Source organism: Cherax quadricarinatus, chromosome 66 (assembly GCF_038502225.1).
Source record: "Cherax quadricarinatus isolate ZL_2023a chromosome 66, ASM3850222v1, whole genome shotgun sequence".
Lineage (NCBI taxonomy): Eukaryota > Metazoa > Arthropoda > Malacostraca > Decapoda > Parastacidae > Cherax > Cherax quadricarinatus.
The window spans coordinates 22,943,047-22,965,096 of record NC_091357.1 but is presented as its reverse complement, the minus strand read 5'-3'; the positions used below and the strand labels follow the sequence as shown (position 1 = coordinate 22,965,096).

The 22,050-nt window shown below is 39.8% G+C and overlaps 1 protein-coding gene across 1 annotated transcript in view; it reads right to left on the bottom strand.

Moving 5' to 3' along the window:
- Nucleotides 1-683: 683 nt before the first annotated feature.
- Nucleotides 684-22,050, bottom strand: part of LOC128704169 (uncharacterized) — a 97,097-nt gene continuing 75,730 nt past the window's right edge. The window contains exons 12-22 of the mRNA XM_070099013.1: nucleotides 17,707-17,790; nucleotides 14,255-14,431; nucleotides 13,919-14,078; nucleotides 13,253-13,402; nucleotides 11,793-11,964; nucleotides 10,990-11,130; nucleotides 10,425-10,617; nucleotides 9,618-9,789; nucleotides 8,383-8,475; nucleotides 7,029-7,206; nucleotides 684-3,273 (exon numbers count right to left, since the gene is read on the bottom strand). Of these exons, the coding sequence (XP_069955114.1) occupies nucleotides 2,241-3,273; nucleotides 7,029-7,206; nucleotides 8,383-8,475; nucleotides 9,618-9,789; nucleotides 10,425-10,617; nucleotides 10,990-11,130; nucleotides 11,793-11,964; nucleotides 13,253-13,402; nucleotides 13,919-14,078; nucleotides 14,255-14,431; nucleotides 17,707-17,790 (2,553 nt within the window). The 3' untranslated portion in view covers nucleotides 684-2,240. The remainder of the gene's footprint in view (nucleotides 3,274-7,028; nucleotides 7,207-8,382; nucleotides 8,476-9,617; nucleotides 9,790-10,424; nucleotides 10,618-10,989; nucleotides 11,131-11,792; nucleotides 11,965-13,252; nucleotides 13,403-13,918; nucleotides 14,079-14,254; nucleotides 14,432-17,706; nucleotides 17,791-22,050) is intronic.

Sequence of the window (22,050 nt, the reverse complement as noted above, 5' to 3'; positions counted from 1 at the left end):
CACTAGAAGCTTTCTTGGGGCCCATGGTGACTTATTTTGCAGGTGCAATCACTAAAAAGGCTGTGATAATATGAAATGTTCTGATTGTATGCTTGGAAGCGACCGCGGTGGCTGGCTGGCTTGTAAACACTGGCCAGAAGTGGACGCGTCTCAGACGGAACGAATAGTGTTGGTCGAGTTTTTTAGCGCTAATCGAGGCAAAATTTTTGTGATAAAATGTATCGCTAGTCAGATTTATCGTTAATCGATGCCATCGCTGGTCGAGGGTCCACTGTACAGAAGATATAGCTTGATCACAGCAGCAACAAGTCATAGTGCTAGTGACTATTTTGGTGACTAATAATGAAATTAAATGAACTGGAGAAGTTAATAAAGGGAGGAAATATGAGTGGAAGAACAATTGAAAAATTAAAACAGCAGAAAAAAAGAGGTAAAGTAGAGGAGAAATGTGAAAAAAATAGAGGGAGGGAGGAATGGGAAATTGAATTTTAAGAACAGCCTCTAAAACCCTGATATATTACACCGACCTGCATTCTAATATTTTAGCAATACTGTACCATAAACTAGCAAGTTAAATCACTATGTATGACATTGAGAACTGGATCAGCAACCAACTCTATTGTAGAAGACACTAGAAAATGTTTCATAACAGATGACATTTGTGAACTTGTTTATATCTGCAGCAGAGACCAAGTTTATTGTAAAGATTGTTGGCAACCATTTATCTGAGAGAGAGACGAGACTACCAGCCGACTGCGTTCATCGAGACGCGGCGCAAAAGACAACAAGCATGCCAGTGCCTACTACACTCTTCACTCCTCATATCACATGCCTTTGATCTCCCTCAGGTAATTACAGCATTCACATAACTGAGATATAAAATGTATTTGATACTTCATGAAAATAAATTCTTATTTCTATTAGATAAATTAATATAATTATAATGTTAAATAAACAATTCTTATCTATTACTACTACAGATATAAATATGAATAGTTGTGCAGTGGACTGGACGTCTGAAGAAGCTCACTTTTCAGGAAATGAGCAGGAAAAACCCTACGACAGAGTACATCCTATCAATCGTAGACAGTCGCCTAAATACTTGTAGCAAAAAGTGTGTCTCTTTAATCAATCAGCATGAACGCAGTCACACTGACTACAACTCTGCACTTCTGCCTTAAAGTTAGCTCTTATGGCATGGAAAATCACAGATGACTCAAGGGGCGAGGAGGAATTTGGAAATTAAGGGCAGGGAATAAAGATGGAGGTTTTACTTGATGAATGGAAGTGATGGTTAGTGAAGACAATTAAGATATTTTGCACATACAAAAGTTACTTGAAGGAATCTCGAGGATTATGAACTATAAAAATATTCACCATATAGTACAGAGAGCGAGTTTGATGTCAACATATTCAAAGGACGGGAGAGCATCAAGATAGTCACTGAGGACAGTGAAATTAAGGTTCATTGTAAAAATAGTCATATACTAGGAGACTGAAGTATATGCTTAATGTTAAAAGTCACTAGAGGAAGAAAGCAGTAGCTTCGTGAAATCCTCAGAAGCTGCATCTCTGCACACTCGTGTATTGTGTGGGCAGAAACCAGTAATTGTTTAATGGTGACAAGTACTATCATAATCGCATTATAAAACTGTGGGGTTCCATTTTTAGGTCTCTTGAGAATGGTTAACAACCTTGTACCTTATTGAACCTAGACAGGTTAAAGAAAAGTGTCAAGAGCTATGACATGCACTTCCCTGTCACAACTTGCATAAACATCTTTGCCCATCACCCTGCTCAGACCAATGATGAAATCTCGTGAAATGGCCAGAAAAGGGCAAAGTGTGAAATAAATGAGAGTATTGAATAGCAAGTAAAAGGCATGAGACATGACTTGCAAGAAATATAGGGACTGCAGTAGGTAATGGCAAGATAGAGCAATGACAAAAAAATATAAAAATAATGCCACTCAATAGAGCAGAATGAATGTGTTTCAGATCCAGTGAATGAGAAGCAATGAACAGGATGTACTGTTCCAAGTGATCTTTAAGTTTAGAAAATATCAGTTTATGAACTAACTTACTTGTTTCTGGTGTTGGATAACAGAGATTGACGATGACTGTTGATTTCATGCAATGGCTACTGAAAAAGTTGCTGCAAGATGTGAAATAATCTGGGAAGTGACAGAAAAGCTTAGGAAGAGTGCACAAGAAAGGTAATGAGCCTTGTTTGGGTTGGGGTCACAACATCGTCGATTCTGTGGGTGATGGTGGATCCTGGGTATGTGGGTGTACCTGGCACTCGGCAGTCACTCCCCGTAGTGCTGTGGGGCGCATCCCTCCCATTTCCTGTTGTTGGAGACATGGTAAAGGTTCCCCCCAGGTCCCCAAAGAGCTTGTAGGGGTTCTGGTGTGGTCCCTTGTAGAGGATGACATACCAAGTTGTTGGAAAACTTTGTTTTGGCAAAGCATGGATGGGAATGGTGCACTGGGCACACTGGACCCTAGGCTTGACTCAGTTTTTGGTCCCAGTGGGAAGTCGGGGGTTTGAGTAAAAGGTTTGTCATCATTGGCACATCTGCCCCCAGAACTGTTTTTGGAGAATAACTTGTAGTTACCATCAGGAAGTGCATGATTCCTGGTGTCATGGTTATTTCCAGTTCTGGTGATAATTGCTCCTACCTGAAGCTCCATTTCTGATGCATAGCTTATGTGGTTCATCTGAGCAGTGTGCACAGGGGGCAGAGGAGACTTGGATCTAGCACGAGAGTGTCTGGTCCGATGATGACCTTCCTGTTTCTCCTGAGAATTAGTTTTTGGCACTACAACACTATCACAAATATTCTTTGGCACCATATTTTGACTTTTGCTCTTACAGTTATTTTTTGATAGTGACTTTGTACTTGAGCTTTCATGATTACAACTTTTAACTTCCTTAACTACTATATGTGGAGCCTCTGAATGAGTCCTTTCACTTGGTATCACAGCCTCAGGACTGATATGCTCTTCCCCCTCTAGTGGTTCTTGGCTGGGAATGTCACAGTTTTCTGAGATTTGCTGGTCAAATGTGGTGGGTAGGCTAGTCTGAGCTTCACCAGAGCTGCCAGGGATATCTTCCTCATTTAATTCACTTATAGTTGCTTCCAGTGCCTCATTCTGCATCTTTGCAGCATGAATGGAGCTGAAGCCCTTTGAACTAGTTAGAGGCTCAACAATAGAGTCACGCCGAGTCATGTAGTGTTGGCGACCAAGACGAACCAACTCCTCATCCAGCCTGCATAAGTACAATATTGTTAATATTTTCCACAAGACTGTACAACAAACCAAGAGGACAAATAATTACAATGAAAAAAAAAAGCACCTTAGTTTATGACATATAATCCAGAATTGATGGAAAAATGACTAGTGGGTCATTCCAGGAACGTTTAGATGGTGAAGGTTCTGAAAGGTTGGAGCTTAAGTATGCAACAGGTATGTGTGTGTATTACATCAGAGTGGGAACAAGTGGTTTTGGAAATTTGGCATACTGTTGAGTGTGAGCAAGTTAACATTTATGAAAGGATTCAGGGAAAAATCAGTTAGCCAAATATAGAATCCTGGATGGGTGGGATACTGCAGTTTAGAGGGGTCATTTGAATTGTGATGTTAATGCACTTTCATCAAGTGCTATTTAATGAGCAATGGTGAGTGCACTTTTTTTTTTTAGGTCACCCTACCTTAAATTAGACACATGTGCAACTCTTGGGTATCTTTATTGAGGAAACGTTTTGCCACACAGTGGCTTCATCAGTCCATACAAAGGAGAATCTTGAAGAACAGGAGGAGAATGAGGTAATCAGTCCCTCAACCTTGAGTCGATGTGGTCAGTCCATCAATCTTGAATAGAATACGGCATACGTGCTGAGAAGGAGCTTATAAACCGTTGGCAGGAGAGGTGTAGCAGTCATAGGTCGTGTAACATTTGTTCAATGTTGAAGTAGGTCGTGCCCAAGAATTAGGCAAGCGAAGAATTCCCAAGTATTAAGATCCACATCGACTCAAGGTTGAGGGACTGATTACCTCATTCTCCTCCTGTTCTTCAAGATTCTCCTTTGTATGGACTGATGAAGCCACTGTGTGGCGAAACGTTTCCTCAATAAAGATACCCAAGAGTTGCACATGTGTCTAATTTATCAACATGTCGGTTCTCTGAACCATTCATCTACAAACCTGTCAGACACTGCAACTTCTTGGGATCTTAATACTTGGGAATTCTTCGCTTGCCTAATTCTTGGGCATGACCTACTTCAACATTGAACAAATGTTACACGACCTATGACTTCTGCACCTCTCCTGCCAACGGTTTATAAGCTCCTTCTCAGCACGTATGCCGTATTCTATTCAAGATTGATGGACTGACCACATTGACTCAAGGTTGAGGGACTGATTACCTCATTCTCCTCCTGTTCTTCAAGATTCTCCTTTGTATGGACTGATGAAGCCACTGTGTGGCGAAACGTTTCCTCAATAAAGATACCCAAGAGTTGCACATGTGTCTAATTTATCAACATGTCGGTTCTCTGAACCATTCATCTACACACCCTACCTTAGTTGGAGATAGGCAATGTGGTAGAAGAAACTCGTACAGTACTCTGTATTCTCGAGTATAGGTCAATATCGCATATATAAATCAAACCCTGATTGCCTTTGTTAAAAATTCTTAATTATGCTCATTGCATTTAAGTTGACTTTTAGAATTTTGTCTTACTGTTCAAAGATTATCTGTTAACATTTAATGACAGGCTCTTTCCCTCCCGGCCTCCCTTTACTAGCAATGCAACAATAAATGCTTGCATGAGTATGTCACCTAACATGAATGTAAGAGTAGGAACATTTTTGCTAGCTTCCTCTGCCACATTGGTTAATATTACCATTATGAAGACTAACCACTAGAGGAGAGTCTAGCACCTGGTAACACTACAGTGATCATTGAAAAATAAGATAATGGGAGAGGATAGCACAATAATATATTGTAATAGTACCAGGAAAATGACACTGGTATACTGTCAGGTTGTAGTTGATAAAGTGACAGGTAGTAATTGGAAAATTTATTCAGATGACATTTTGCCTGTGCAGTGGACTTTTTCAAATCTGATGACAAAGGTCGCTGTGCTGGCATAATGACTTTTATATAGTTTCCAGTTGCCACTTTTTTTTTAAACACACTGGCTGTCTCCCACTGAAGGAAACAGCTGGTGTGCTTAAAAAAAAAAAAAAAGCCTGTTGGGGTTATGTAGCACCTAGGGAATTTGAGGTAATCAGGTTTGATTCAAAGAAGCGTCTAGTTGCATGGATCAAGACTCCCTCCTTCCCCAATGGTATCAAGGCACCTTCCTTCGGGTGACAAAATTTTTTTACTTAAATATGTTCCTAAAACCTAAACCCATAACTGTATATACAGCATAACTCAGCCTGGTGGCAAACGCTCTGGCTTCACATGGTGAGAGTCCGGGTTCGATTCCCAGCAAAGGGGTGGAAACATCAGACGTGTTTCCTTACACTGGTTGTCTATGTTCACCCATCACTAAAATGGGTACCTGGGTGTTAGTCGACCTAATTTGCCTGAAATGCTCTGCAAAACAAGCGGCTTTCTATATAGTATTATGTCACTGATGTCAACTATGGTCTGTATATCTTGTAGTAAATATATTATTATTAACTAAATCTTTTATTACTTCTAAATTATTGTTTTAAATTTTATTTTTATAATATAATTGTTACATTCCTTCCTGATTTTGTTCCAATTTTTGCATTTTTTATAAATTCTTATACCTACTGCTATAATGCAAACAAGTTCCACTACTGTGCTTTCAGATTTTTTTTATGTACAGTATTGGTATATACTTTATCCTTGTGCCACTATTCCCTTCACAAGTCAATTATTTTAGAAAACTAATGGGGACACCTTTACATATGAAATTTTTTCAGCAAGTGTTAATGTAAAAGTTTTCAAGATATAAAGAGGTCAAAACTTCCACAAGCAACAAGGCATCACATGGAACAATATAATTTTACCTCATTCACTTTTCCCTTAGATAATCATCCACAGTGATCAAGACAATGTTTAATCACCAGCACTAAACATACAAATGACAACCAATTACACTAGTTCCTACCTGTCTCTCACTGACCTTGTATAGTTGTTGGTTTGTCATGAAAAAAATCACCTGATGTAAGTCTTTGTTACAAGATGATCCACTGAGTGATGCCAGCACTATTTCAGGGAAACAGCCCAACTACTGTGCAGGGGTATTAAAGTGAGGCAACTTTGGGCCTGCAGTGAGCCATAGCAACATAACTGTTAGCTTACTGGTGCTGATTAATGATGCAAGTGTATTCTGCAGCTATGTGCACCAGTTACACCTGCAACACATTCTATTATACCTGTCAGTTCCACCCTAATTATCCATAACCCCACTTGTTATCCTTAATGTACAGTAAGCCCAATTGTAGTGTTTACACATAATATTGTTGGGGTTATCAGAGCCACTGCTAACTCTCACCTTATAAAGCCATTTCCTGGTATCTAGAAAGGGAAACCAGAACAAGCATTCCCACTTAGATGACCTTATCTAGTGATAACAACCATACACAAGTGTGGTAGTGGCAATCTTACCTGTGAGTGTACCTGGTATGCAGGAAAGAGGAAAATAATACATTGTTACTTAAACGCTTAGCGCTTCTTTTTCATTATAATAATAATACTTAATAAACAAATGTAAAGCTCAAAATATTGGAGAGAACTTGAAAGAAATTACTTAACTTTTAATTACACTATGCATTTTTTTTTTATTTTGACAAGAAATTTATAATAACAATGTTTTTATTCATTTGCCTCTCTTCACTCAGCCAAGAATTTAGTTCTACCCCCTCTATCCTCCTTCATCAACTCTACCATGATAGGGCTGTGACATTTCACCTGGCTAGGTTCACTAACCTAACATTTTCTGTGGAAATGGAAAGCTCACCCTGTGGAAATGGAAAGCTCACCCTATCTCTGGAGGAATGGGCAGCTCCTTCTTGAAGCCATCCTTGCCAAGAAGCCAGTAAGTGTGCATCTCTCCCTTCCCCTTGAGCTTAGTGAGGCCTCGGTACTCCAGATGGTAGCCACCCACGTCTCGCAGCACTGACCATGTCTTCTCACTCACATGGATGCGCCAGGCTGATCCTGGAGGGCACCATATTAAGTTAATGACAGTACAGCACACACACACCACATATTTTCAACCACATCCCTGAATACTTTGGCCATCTTTAAAGTGAAGCTGAAAATTAAGCTTATTAATGGTAACTTAGTATTAAAGATGTGCAAGACCTATAAACATTTAACTAACAAATTTCTACAATTCATCCTCTTCAACACAGCAGTATGACCCTGGTGGGTTTAGTGCTTAGTTTTGATTATAACAATAATAATCATCCCCATCAAGGGGAGGACTGCTCTGATGTTGGTGAATGGGTTTTGATCCAATGTACTACAACTACCTTCTTACCTGGATCAAATCTGATCTCTCATATCTCAGGCACTGTATGGCCCCTATAGGTTTAGTGCTTCCCCAAATTAATGATAATCTAGTAGGTTGGTAGACAGCAACCACCCAGGGAGGTACTACCGTCCTGCCAAGCGAGTGTAAAACGAAAGCATGTATGTAATTGTTTTACATGATAGTAGGACTGCTGGTGTCTTTTGTCGGTCTCATAAATATGCAAGATTACAGGTACGTCTTGCTACTTCTACTTACACTTAGGTCACACTACACATACATGTACAAGTAGTATATATATACACACCCCTCTGGGTTTTCTGCTATTTTCTTTCTAGTTCTTGTTTATTTCCTCTTATCTCCATGGGGAAGTGGAACAAAATTCTTCCTCTGTAAGCCATGCGTGTTGTAAGAGGCGACTAAAATGCCAGGAGCAAGGGGCTAGTAACCCCTTCTCCTGTATATATTACTAAATGTAAAAGGAGAAACTTTCGTTTTTTCTTTTGGGCCACCCCACCTAGGTGGGATACGGCTGGTGTGTTGAAAGAAAAGAAATCTACATTACAACAATATGATGGGCAATTGTGACTAAATGTAACATTGATATTTACACTGACAAAGCCATGTACATGCAGGTACAACTTTTGTGAATGAGTCATGTATGGCTTATCTGTTGATGAGAATAGTGCTGTATTACCCCAGTGATTTAGCACTTAGTTTTGATTATAATAATGTTGATGAGAAGTATATAAATTACCTGTGAATAATAATATAATAAAAAAGAAGCACTAAACCCACTAGTCATACAGTGTGAATAATAAATGTATAACTTACCTGATAATGGTACATGCATAACCTACCTGTTGACTCCATTCTGGATGCTGTGTTGACAGTATCACCAAAGAGACAATACCTCGGCATAGTCATCCCCACTACGCCCGCACAACAAGGGCCTGTTGGGAAGACATCTCATCAAGCTAGGCACACTATATGGTCATCCCCACTGCTTCTCGGCAGTTTCACTCATCTGCAGCTATAAAATCAGTATACTTTTCTAATTTTCTTTTATGACACAAACCTAAGGATTGGAAATGTAACACATTCATCATCACCTATTCAATAGCATCTTTTGTATGACCCTTGTGGGTTTAGTACTTAGTTTTGATTGTAATAATAATAGCATTTTGCGCTTAGCTATGATTAAAATAATAGCCAGAACTGCATGTATGTGTATATATATATTAGGCTACTGGCAGTTTGGAGCGCTGTGTAATAGGACAGTATAGTATATATAATTGGGGCCCTGATATTATATTTTATGTGGTAAATTTTAGTATAGTTTATTATATTATTTCAGGTCACTTTTTATACTGTATCTTTATATATGCTTCTAAGCTGTTGTATCTGGGTGCCTCTGCAAAAATAGTGATTATGTATAAGTGAGGTGAAAGTGTTGAATGATGACGAAAGTATTTTCGTTTTGGGAATTTTCTTTCTTTTTGGGTCACCCTGCCTCGGTGGGAGACGGCCGACTTGTTGAAAAAAAATATATAGTATATCAATTCAAATGTCTTAAGGAAGGAGCACGGCATCAGACCTAGTAGCACAAACTAGCCAGGTTCAACTCACACCCATTCTATTGTCAAGATAGTATTCATAAACAGAACCTCTGTTGCCAGCCATTCTGTTTTAACAGCATCCAAAAACAAAGCAACCCTAGATGACTCCACAAACCAGGTTCAAGGTTTCAAAACCTTGAACCATATTTGTGAAGTGATTAACAAAGTTCTTAGGCAGTACAGAAGTATGTGCAGATTTTGACTGAATGCATTTAGGTTAAACAGCTGTATGGTTTTGTGCTTAGTTTTGATGATGATAATAATACACACCAGTAAAATAGAGGCTACACTGTGCTTGGTCATTACCTCTTCATAATAAAACAGAGCTATACAGTAGATAACAGATTTATCAAACAAGTAAATTTTCTTGACACTGCTTACAATCTATGATTCTACTGTCACCAATTAACATTTTTAACAGCACAATTTTTTTTTTATACTAACAGTTTCAGTTAATGTTTATATTGTTTATTTACCTGTATGAATGCCAATTCTCAGCATGAGTGGGATGTCATGGAGGTGTCTGATCCTGAACTTGCCAGAGAGGTGGAGGAGGTCAAGTGCCATGGTAGCTATCTGTGAAGCATGGTCATCAATCATGGTAGGTACACCACCCACCACCATATAGGCATCACCTATGGTCTCCACCTGAAAGATGTCACTTCCTCAAATTTATGTTGGTGTCTTCTTTAAAAATCTTCAATGCACTATTTGGGTTTCAGTGTTCAAAAGTAGCAGACTAATAGTGAAAGTAGTAGCCTGTACAATAAAATTACATTAGTAGTCATAATGTGGATACCATTTATTATATATATGTGCCTACCATTTTAACAGTTCTAATTACACGACATTGATAGGTTTTAACCATACAGTGCCTTTATCCCACCTTACCTCAGTGGGAGATGGCTAGTGTGTCAAATAATAAATAGTTTGAGGTGTTATTCTAGTGTGCCTGTTCTTTCAAGAAATTCACAAGCACTTGCATGACAAGCCATAAATGCAAGAACAATAATGAAGAAATACTAAAGTTTATGTCTGATGTGTCCCCTCATTGTGTGGGTTAGATATTGTTATTAATAAAGGCATTCACTGCATCTGTATGTCAGTTACTCCACACTGTAAATACCAAGAAGACAACAGATATTACTGATACGTCTATCCTTACTGGTCACTAATTCTATCTAATAGTACTAAAGATACAACTACTAGAGTTCAAATTAAAGAACTGTTTACATGATGTAAACATTGTCAACTTTGATGAAGTAATGAAGTTAAGTTCTGACCTTGTAAACATTGTAGTGGTTAATGGTAGAGTCAAAGGCAGTGTAGAGATCATTGAGCAAGTCCACCACCTCAAAGGGAGTAGAGTAGGCAGAGATGCTAGTGAAACCCACAATGTCAGAGAAATAAATGGTCACTTCATCAAATTCCTCAGGTGCAACAGGCATTCCCAGTTTAAGCTGGTCTGCCACAGAACTGCAGAAGGAAATGGGTTAAACTCACAACTTAGGAACAAACTGTAGATAAATCTTTGAATGATATTTCAGTCCATCTTGGACAATTATCAACAGTGATGATGCCAAGGAAGTGGGGGCTTCAGCCCCCCTGCAAATTTCTCTCAGCCTCCCTAAAGCTCCCCCAAATAAAAACAGTAAAAATGCTACTTCAAAACAGTCTTCTAGCCTCCCTTCCAAATCCCTAGACTAGTGATGAGAAGCAAGATTACTGGTTTTAACTACAAGATAGCTTGCCTACAACAGGCCCTGCTTTTAAAGCAAAGGCAAACATATTTCACAACACCACTCACTGTCCACCATCCAATACCTATCACCTTCAGTCTTCACCCACCTGGGTAACATTCTGTTAAGCAGCTGCTCTGTTTTCTTCTTCTCCAGGTCGAGCTGCTCTGTTCTGTCCCTGATGAGTTCCTCCAGGTTACTAGAATACTTCTCCAGCATCTGGAACATTGTGTCCACAATGTTGAGACGTCTGCAACACAAACAGTAATTGCAGATATTACAGCATTCACAGATTTATTGAGTCAGAAGCAACAGCATTTACACCAGAGCATACTGCTGCAATAACAAGAGTCATGCAACAAACAGCAGCTGCTGATGATACAATCACACCAAAGCAATAAAAGTTCTTTAATATTCTGTTTGGAAAGCTACCTACTGGCAACTACAGTATTTGTTAAGAAAATAATTGCAAGGTCAATAATGTTTACCACGAGCAAGAGAGAACTTTCTCATCTGCTTTATCTGAGTTTTTAAAAGTTACTAAAGTGAGTCAGTGCTCCTATCTGCCTTGTTAACATTCTTAAATTATTAATATTGTCATCATGAAGGGCTAAGTGCATAAGGATCATACAGAACTTGGGAAATGGCTGATACTCAAGTTTGACATGAGGAAAGAGAAGGTAGCTGCAATTCGTTGGATCAAGAGCCATTCAGCAGCATCAAGGCACCTTGAAGGGTGAGTTTATTGTCATTATTGATTTCATGGAAAAGCATTCAAGCACTAAACTCTTATGGGTCATAAAGCCCCTTGGAAATGGGAGAATCAAATTTGATCTGAAACCTTTACCAGCCTCAAGGTACCTACCTCCCTTTGAGGTTAAAGAGATCACTGATGTAGTTGAATGATCTTACCTGCCTTGGTTGAGTTTCTTAAAGAGATCATTGATCTCATTGAAGTCTGGTCTCATCTCTGGCAGCTCTGCCCAACACTGCTTCATAATGTTGATGGCATCAGGAGGAGCTGCACCCTTAGACACTGATGGCCTGATCATTGGCGGTGGCTTCTTCAAGCGAGCCAGGATCTCTGTAAAACAACTTAACAGTAACACAATACTTCACACAGTGTCAAACAGACTATGCAAGGGTCATTATGGCTTCATGCAAGTATAACTTGCCACCTATGTCTTCACTGTCTTCTATCTGAAGAGCTAACTTTTCTTGGCCACACTCATCATACCAGTGTAATTGCCTCTTTATAATTACTGTACGGTAGCAGATTCATTGTATTTTAATTAGGGGGAAGTGCTAAACCTGTAGGGGGTCATAGTGCCTGGAGAATGTGACATTCAAGTTTGATCCCAGGAGGAGGAGGAGGATAAATCCAGTTTCTTGGATCAGAAACTCTTCACCAGCTTTAGGTACTTCAGCTCAGTAATTAATTCATCATATTATTTAATTGTTCTATTACTAAATTTATTGAGATGCGTTAAACCAACAGGGGTCATACTGTACCCACTACCTTCTCTTTTAACCATTCCACTGTTCCATTAATTTAAATTTCTACAGTACATTACTGTATATCCTTTTGGATATACAGTGACCTAAGTGTAAGTAGAAGTAGGAAGACATACCTGAAATCTTGCACGTTTATGAGACAAAAAAGACACCAGCAATCCTACCATCATGTAAAACAATTACAGGTTTCCGTTTTACACTCAATTGGCAGGATGGTAGCATTAGCAAATATAGGTTATTATTTTTTATAAATCATTTATATAAATTATAGACATGAGGTTAAGTATCAAGCCTTTTGTTCTTATCACTGTTTGTATTTTCCTCTCCAACAGTCTCCTGCATAGCTCGAGTTAATCTTACATTCCTACTCTCTTATGTTGTTTAGTCTTTCATGATTATCTTTATTCAAATTTTTATGGGGGAATTTAAAGACTGCTGGCTCTTTTCTCTCCTTCATATATGCAGTAGTGACTTAGTAATTTGTATAATTTAATACACTCTACAGAGTTGTTGGTGTGAAACCAAAATGATTGAGCATAAGCTTTTATCATACAGGTGTTTTATCTTTTTTCTTTTGCATTTACAATAATTCTAGAGAGAGATAGAGAGAGCAGTATAATTTACAGGGGCCTCCCTGAGGTGGTTGAATAGACCAATCTTTGAGTGAAACTGCAATAAAGGCTTTTTTGGCTGCAAGTCTCTCTGTATTACCCTGCCAGCGGTTGTTAATGTTTAAGTTATATTACCATGCCAGGGACTGATAATGTTTAACAGAGGTATTACCACATTTTCCGTATTCTTTTATCTTCAGTCTGAAGCTGAAGTGGAAAGAGGTTGAATTAAGGGCTGGAACTTACCTTGAGGTGTAAGTTGTATCATACAGTAAGGTGCACCACGGACCACGACCTCCTGCATAATTATGGCAAATGAGAAGACATCCCCTGGCTGAGTACCCTTTGTCATCATGGTCTCATCTCGCAGTATTTCTGGTGCTTTCCACAGTAGATCTGTTGTAGTGTACAAGTCAGTAATTTCAACTGTTGTCCACTGCTTTTTCTAGTATATGGGCTAATACACTCAGGTGACTACTGCTGCTGGCTTTATCACACTTAACTACAGTGAATTTAGACATTTTGCAAAGACAGCTCCAAGTGGACAACATTTTGATGAATGGAAACTTTATCACCATTTGCACAACTGTTGTTGTGTTTAAGAGCTATTACAAGGGTTACACTAGAGGTGCCATAAGGTGGTCACACTTGACCAAAATATTGTCCATCAAGGTTCATTTTGCTGTCTCTGGCTCAATTTGTTGGAACTGAGTGACTCTAGACAACAAATTGGGTTGTATGCATATACTGTATGTGACTAAAGTTCTGAAATATTTCAAAGATAATTTGAAGTTGCTACAACCCTGTGTGAGTTATTCAGTACAAGGGGTGGTGGATGCTTGATCCTTCATCTGTTAAATGTCAGACATGTGACTGAGACAGTCATAAGACAAGGAAAGGTTAATAAGGTACCCCGGATAGGTTTGTTGGGATGACTGAGGTTCTGATACTCATAGAGTCCAGGCAGTCCATAATCGGTGATTTTGAGGACCCAGCGAGCATCTATGACACAGTTGCGAGAGGTGAGGCGACCATGGTACCTCAAGAGTGATGCATGGAGGTACCGCATACCCTGTGGCACGTGGGCATTATTATTATTATTATTATTAATGGGAAAATGCTAAACCTGCAGGAGTTATAAAGCACTTTGAGTTAGATGCTGCCTCTAATTATCATCCTAACTTGCATACAATTATCAGATATAACAAAAATGTATACATGCAGACTAAGTTGGGGGAAGGAGCATACCCTGACCAGGTCGGAGAGTAGAGAAAGCCTGAAGGACCAGTCCAGCTTGATATCCTCCTGTCTGATGATGTCTTCTAGTGACCTGCGGCTGCAGTAGTCAAACACCAGCCCAGGTCGCACAGGGTCACACAGCATTCCCAAGAACCCATTAATATTTTCATGCCTCAGGTCACGCATCTGCGGGCAGGCCACCAAGTTCTACACCATGCAATAAAACCCTACAGCTGTAAACACTATTAAATAAGTCTCTTATTGCTGTTTTCAAAGTGGAATTTAGACATGAGCAACAAAGGTCACACAGACATTGAAGAGTATAACATTCGTCCTTAAGAATCAGGGTTGGTCGAAGCAGGGACATTGTAACTCACAATTTCTACATAAAAAATTAGAAAACAGTCAAGATTGAAATTGAATAAATAATGAAAATACTGAACAGAGAGGCTCTTGAACCTTAACTCCAGCTCAACCAGTTTAGTCTCTTGGTGAGGGAGACAACTGGTCTCGGTCATTCAAGGACAACAAATGTATTAGTAATGTTCAAGGCAACAGATCATTGGTAAACAAATGTTTCAGTATCAAGATGTTCAGACTCTAAGACCAGTGTATTAAAGTCAAGACAGATGTGTTGTGCTAGGTATCTCCAGGTACCAAGACGAAGGTGGTGGAAAGAAAGTTGTGTAATTTTCAGAGCACAATGACCTAACTGTTTCAGTTCCTAAAAAAGTATATCTACCCCCTCCCCCTTTCCTCTTACAATGGCAACACAGGTAGAAAAGATAATACACGTAATAAATTGGTGGTAAAAGGGGAAGAACATACTCTTGTAAAAAAAGTGCCTAAGCTGTTCATTTAATAAAGTTACTCGCATTTTCTACAATAAAAGCATTATCAAAGGCAGATGTTGGAAAGGCATCCCAAGAGTTAATTAAACTTAAAATCTGAATTGTAAAAGACTGAAGTTGAGCAAAGAATTAAAATATAATTATGCAGTCATGAGTGGCAGACTACAAGATAACAAAGCAGCAGTATTACCTGCTAGCAAGTGGCAGTGGAAGAGCCTGGTGGAAAGATGTTTCACTTGCACAGCAGACTTTTCATTCTAACACAGTGGCATAAGTGCTGGAGCTAGTGGAAGAAGTGAGGTGCAGCAGTTAAAGACATCATAGTAGGTGGGCAGGACCCACTAATTGAACTAGGTCATGCCCATAAGAGATCAACTGTCAGCTATTGAGTTGTAGAAGGTATATGATATACCAAGATTCCACTGTATTGCTTTATTAGATTGAAAAGAAAGTCTGCTACACAGGTGAAACGTACTCCAGTAGACACTCAAATGTTGCACATGTGTCTTAGTCATTAAGTATTGGTATTATATACAGGGTGTTTCACTTGTAAGAGGCCCCGAGTTATCCTTTACTACAGATATAATACACAAACAAGATAGCTGTAATTATGAGAGTACCAACTCGGGGCCTCCTACGAGTGGAACATCCTGTACCATAAATGTAATGGAGAGGATGTCAAACCCTCAGTGACAACTCTTGTGGAAAGAGAATGATCAGGCACCCACTTAATCATGTACAGTCGTAGCCTCTCTGTAAGGTTCACCAGGCCACCCACTTCAAGAACCTGACCATGAATAAAGCTTAAATTAAGGCAAATGTTACTTGTAGTTTACTTGATAAAGCTGCTGCTGCAGCATATAAATGCATTAGGAGCCAAGAGTTCCGCAGGGAAGTGTCCTTGGTCCCCTGCTCTTCCTCATATACATCAATGACCTTCCAAACGTATCCCAACACCTGAAACCCATTCTCTTTGCTGATGACACGACTTATGTCATCTCTCACCCTAATCTTGCCACCCTCAACACCATTGTGAATGAGGAGCTGATTAAAATATCGACTTGGATGACAGCCAATAAACTTACGCTTAACACTGACAAAACTTACTATATTATGTTTGGTAGCAGAGCAGGAGATGCACAAATTAACATTAAGATTGACAACACTCTAATTACCAGAAATAATGGGGGAAAATTCCTAGGCTTATACCTTGACAACAACCTGAATTTCAGCACCCATATCCAGCATATAGCCAAAAAAGTATCCAAAACGGTTGGGATCCTCTCCAAGATACGATACTACGTGCCGCAAAATGCCCTTCTCACACTATACCACTCACTTATTTATCCATACCTCACCTATGCTATTTGTGCTTGGGGATCAACTGCAGCAACACACCTAAAGCCAATAATAACCCAACAAAAAGCTGCAGTAAGAATAATCACTAAATCCCATCCCTGGCAGCACACCCCCCACTCTTCAAAGATCTAAACTTACTCCCAGTTCAGTACATCCACACTTACTACTGTGCAATCTATATCTACAGGGCCTTAAACTCTAATATCAACCTTGACCTAAAACGCTTTCTTGATAGTTGTGACAGAACCCACAGGCATAACACCAGACACAAACATCTCTACGACATTCCCCGGGTCCGACTAAACCTTTACAAAAATTCAATGTATGTCAAAGGCCCTAAAATCTGGAATACCCTACCTGAGAACTCTAGAACTGCAGACACATTCATCACCTTCAAAACTACCATTAGAAAACATCTTATCTCCCTGATACACCCCGTCAACTAACTACACGAATACCACCTGGTGGTTCACACTTACACTCGCTCACTCATTTGACCATAAACAGAAATATTAATCTCAGTCTTAAAATAATGAATCCTGTGATACTCCAATACTGAAACTATATACTGTGTCAAAACAAAAGCATTCACATTGCTAAACTCATAAAGTAGTATTTAGTCACTTAGCCATAATACCAACTTACCTCATAATTTGTAATATTTTACAATTAAGAATAAAACTAACTATGCCCGAAATGCCTAGCCATGCTAAGCGTTCTAGTGGTACACTCTGTAATCACAATTTTACTACATGTAAACCAAACAATAACCAAATTTCTGTAAACTCAGCATTGTAATCCTTATAGAGAACTTTGAAGAGAAGGGGCTGTGGTGATTGTTTTCGAGCCAGGATAAGCATGTAGAGACCAAAAGCAAGTTTTGAGATCTGAAGATTGCTTTGGCCTAGGACATCAAATAACAAAATATTATTATTATTATATGGAAAGCACTAAATCCGTAGGGTTCATACAACGCCTTGGCGAATAAGAGGTAGTCAGGTTCAATCCAAGGAAAGGGGAAGGGGGTCAGGTTCAATTCCTTGGATCAAGTGCCCCTCACCAACATCAAAGAGACTTACCTGAGGAGTGAAACTTCACTTGTCACTTCTGGCAATAAAATTAAACACTTAAGACCTAGACTAAAGATCAGAGATAATTTCAATGGGTCGGTAGCCATAAAAACTGTGGTAAGTTGGGTGGTTAAAAAAAAAAAGGTGAAAACTTGGAGGAATTAAGAGATGTTTGACTGACCTGCTTAAGGAGGGTCATTGTCCTGTTCTTGACCTCGAAGTTGGCAGTGGGGACGTAGAAATACTTGACGTGCACGAAGTCTCCCTGCGGGGTAGGGGCAGGTCAAGGGTCACACACACATACCCAGGGCCTCAACACATGTTGAGGATGCCAAGCATTGCCCACAATGATACCAAGACCAACACACAAGGACAAGACTATCTTGTAGTCATTATTTACAATTCTTGTCCCTGTAAGCTGTTGGTAATTCTTTACAACATTTGTCCTTGTAAGTTGTTTAACTTAGCAACTAATAAAGTGTTAAGACTACAGCAGTTACGTCAGCATCACTGCTCCTCGCCTCAAACATCAATTATGTCTACCCTACTCTAAAGTTGCCACTTATCCTGGCTGTGGTTATAGCATGACAAGTGATATTTTAAATTAGGATTTTTAAATGGGGTACTAAAGGTCTGATATCAGTTTTAGAGGGTCTTGGGTTACACTGGGATTTTTTATTGCATTAGCTAATTTATAGGCAGACAAACGTTACCCAAGCTACTTGGTGTTGCTAGATACAATTATGTTAACAAAACACCCGTGCACTGATGGACAGTTCAGTGGTGGTAAATTAGACACATGTGCAACACTTGGGTATCTTTATTGTGGAAACATTTCACCACACAGTGACTTCATCAGTCCAATACAAAGAGGAATGGTGAAGATCAAAAGGAGTTTGAGGTAATCAGTCTCTCATTCTGGAATCTGATTACCTTAAACTCAGCCTGATCTTCATTCTTCTTTGTATTGGACTGATGAGGTCACTGTGTTGTACATGTGTCTAATTTATCAACTTGTTGGTTCTCTGGACCATTATCTACACAGTTCAGTGGCATCACTGGTAAAGTCCTCACATACCAGTAGAACATTATCTCACATAAAATGTACACAAAAGGATAACAATAGGAATTTACAGCTGTATATCAGTCTTTACAGCATTGAGGCCAACAATAGGGAGTCACTGTATGGGATTTTCACGGAGTAAATTTTGATTAGTGTATAATGACTTAATATGATACTGAGAATACGCCAGGTTACTGACGCACTGTCAGCACGGCTGACAATGACAAGTTTATTTTAGCATAATACATGTTTGTACAAAAGAGTGTAACAATTTGGTGAACATGCCAAAAGCCCCTTTATATGCAGAGCATTTCGGGCAATTCTGGGAAACTTTACTAATACACAGTACTGGGACACTGTACTAATAGTAGATGTAAAATAGAAAGAGACAGGCGCTCCCTTTACAGGAGACAGAAAAGAATAACAGAGCGGCTAAAAGAGGTCAATATATCTGAAATGCGTAGGGAGACACTGGTCAGAGAAATAGCAAGCATCGAACTTAAGCTAAAGGAATCTTATAGGAGTCAGGAATCGCGGGAAGAACTAAAAGCCATAAATGAAATCGAAAGAAACCCAAAGTATTTCTTCTCCTATGCCAAATCAAAGTCGAGAACAACATCCAGTATTGGGCCCCTACTTAAACAAGATGGGTCCTACACAGATGACAGCAAGGAAATGAGTGAGCTACACAAGTCCCAATATGACTCAGTTTTTAGCAAGTCGCTAACCAGACTGAGAGTCGAAGATCAAAATGATTTTTTTATGAGAGAGCCACAAAATTTGGTTAACACAAGCCTATCCGATGTTATCCTGACGCCAAATGACTTCGAACAGGCGATAAATGACATGCCCATCACTCTGCCCCAGGGCCAGACTCATGGAACTCTGTGTTCATCAAGAACTGCAAGAAGCCCCTATCACGAGCCTTTTCCATCCTATGGAGAGGGAGCATGGACACTGGGGTCGTCCCACAGTTACTAAAAACAACAGACATAGCCCCACTCCACAAAGGGGGCAGTAAAGCAACAGCAAAGAACTAGACCGATAGCACTAACATCCCATATCATAAAAATCTTTGAAAGGGTCCTAAGAAGCAAGATCACCACCCATCTAGAAACCCATCACTTACACAACCCAGGGCAACATGGGTTTAGAACAGTCGCCCCTGTCTGTCTCAACTATTGGATCACTACGACAAGGTCCTAAATGCACTAGAAGATAAAAAGAATGCAGATGTAATATATACAGACTTTGCAAAAGCCTTCGACAAGTGTGACCATGGCGTAATAGCGCACAAAATGCGTGCTAAAGGGATAACAGGAAAAGTCGGTCGATGGATCTATAATTTCCTCACTAACAGAACACAGAGAGTAGTAGTCAACAGAGTAAAGTCCGAGGCAGCTACGGTGAAAAGCTCTGTTCCACAAGGCACAGTACTCGCCCCCATCTTGTTCCTCATCCTCATATCCGACATAGACAAGGATGTCAGCCACAGCACCGTCTTCCTTTGCAGATGACACCCGAATCTGCATGACAGTGTCTTCCATTGCAGACACTGCAAGGCTCCAGGCGGACATCAACCGAATCTTTCAGTGGGCTGCAGAAAACAATATGAAGTTCAACGATGAGAAATTTCAATTACTCAGATATGGTAAACATGAGGAAATTAAATCTTCATCAGAGTACAAAACAAATTCTGGCCACAAAATAGAGCGAAACACCAACGTCAAAGACCTGGGAGTGATCATGTCGGAGGATCTCACCTTCAAGGACCATAACATTGTATCAATCGCATCTGCTAGAAAAATGACAGGATGGATAATGAGAACCTTCAAAACTAGGGAGGCCAAGCTCATGATGACACTCTTCAGGTCACTTGTTCTATCTAGGCTGGAATATTGCTGCACACTAACAGCACCTTTCACGGCAGGTGAAATTGCTGACCTAGAAAATGAACAGAGAACCTTTATGGCGCGCATAATGGAGATAAAACACCTCAATTACTGGGAGCGCTTGAGGTTCCTAAACCTGTATTCGCGGGAACGCACGTGGGAGAGATACATGATCAGGAAATCCTAGAGGGGCTAGTACCGAACTTGCACACGAAAATCACTCACTACGAAAGCAAAAGACTTGGCAGACGATGCACCATCCCCCCAATGAAAAGCAGGGGTGTCACTAGCACGTTAAGAGACGATACAATAAGTGTCAGGGGCCCGAGACTGTTCAACTGCCTCCCAGCACACATAAGGGGGATTACCAACAGACCCCTGGCAGTCTTCAAGCTGGCACTGGACAAGCACCTAAAGTCGGTTCCTGACCAGCCGGGCTGTGGCTCGTACGTTGGTTTGCATGCAGCCAGCAGTAACAGCCTGGTTGATCAGGCTCTGATCCACCAGGAGGCCTGGTCACAGACCGGGCCGCGGGGGCGTTGACCCCCGGAACTCTCTCCAGGTAAACTCCAGGTAATACATTTTTTTATTTCTCTATGCAGTATACATGTAATAAAATATTGGTAGGCCCAAAAGAAAGTAACTATTGTATGCAAAGTATTTCGGGCAAACTAATCCTAATGCTTAAAAGTTATACTTAAAATTCAGACATATACTAATAGTTTTTATTCAGTTAACTACAATCGTATGTATAATAAACGTAGCTAGTGAAACAAATGAAACGATTTGATAAGTATGCACGTAGATGGTGAAAATACAGCAAGTTACTTAGTACAGTTGGGACAAGGACAGAACTGAAGATAGACTGGATGAACAAGGGCAGAACTGAAGGAAGACTGGAAGAATAAGGACAGAACTGAAGGAAGACTGGAAGAATAAGAATAGAACTGAAGGAAGACTGGAAGCCTAAGGACAGAACTGAAGGAAGACTGGAAGAATAAGGACAGAACTGAAGGAAGACTGGAAGAATAAGGACAGAACTGAAGGAAGACTGGAAGAACAGGGACATAGCTAAAGGAAGACTGAAAGAACAAGGACAGAACTGAAGACTGGAAGAACAGGGACAGAACTGAAGGAAAATTAGAATAACAGTGACAGAACTGAAGGAAAATTAGAATAAGTGACAGAACTGAAGAAAGACTGAAATAACAGGGACAGAACTGGCTGAGCTGGTTTTGTTTGACAAAGTGTATTGCTGTGTCAAGTACGTTAGGTAGATGAAGTGTTTTTTAACAATAGGTCAGAATCGACTGGCAGACAGGGAACCGTTTGATGTTTCAGCCAATGAATTCCAGATTTTAGAGCTTTTTATTATGTGTATGTTCCGTTGCAGCTATCAAGGAAAAATCTGCTATATATAGCAGATTTCGCATATTAAGTAAATTTAAGCTTTTAAAGAGTAGGGGAGCGTGTCGTCTGGCACTGTTGGGTTATTAATGGTTTTTATGTAATTTGGTGCAGTAGATCCTCAGGCACAAATACCATAGGGTAGATTGTAGAGTATTACAAT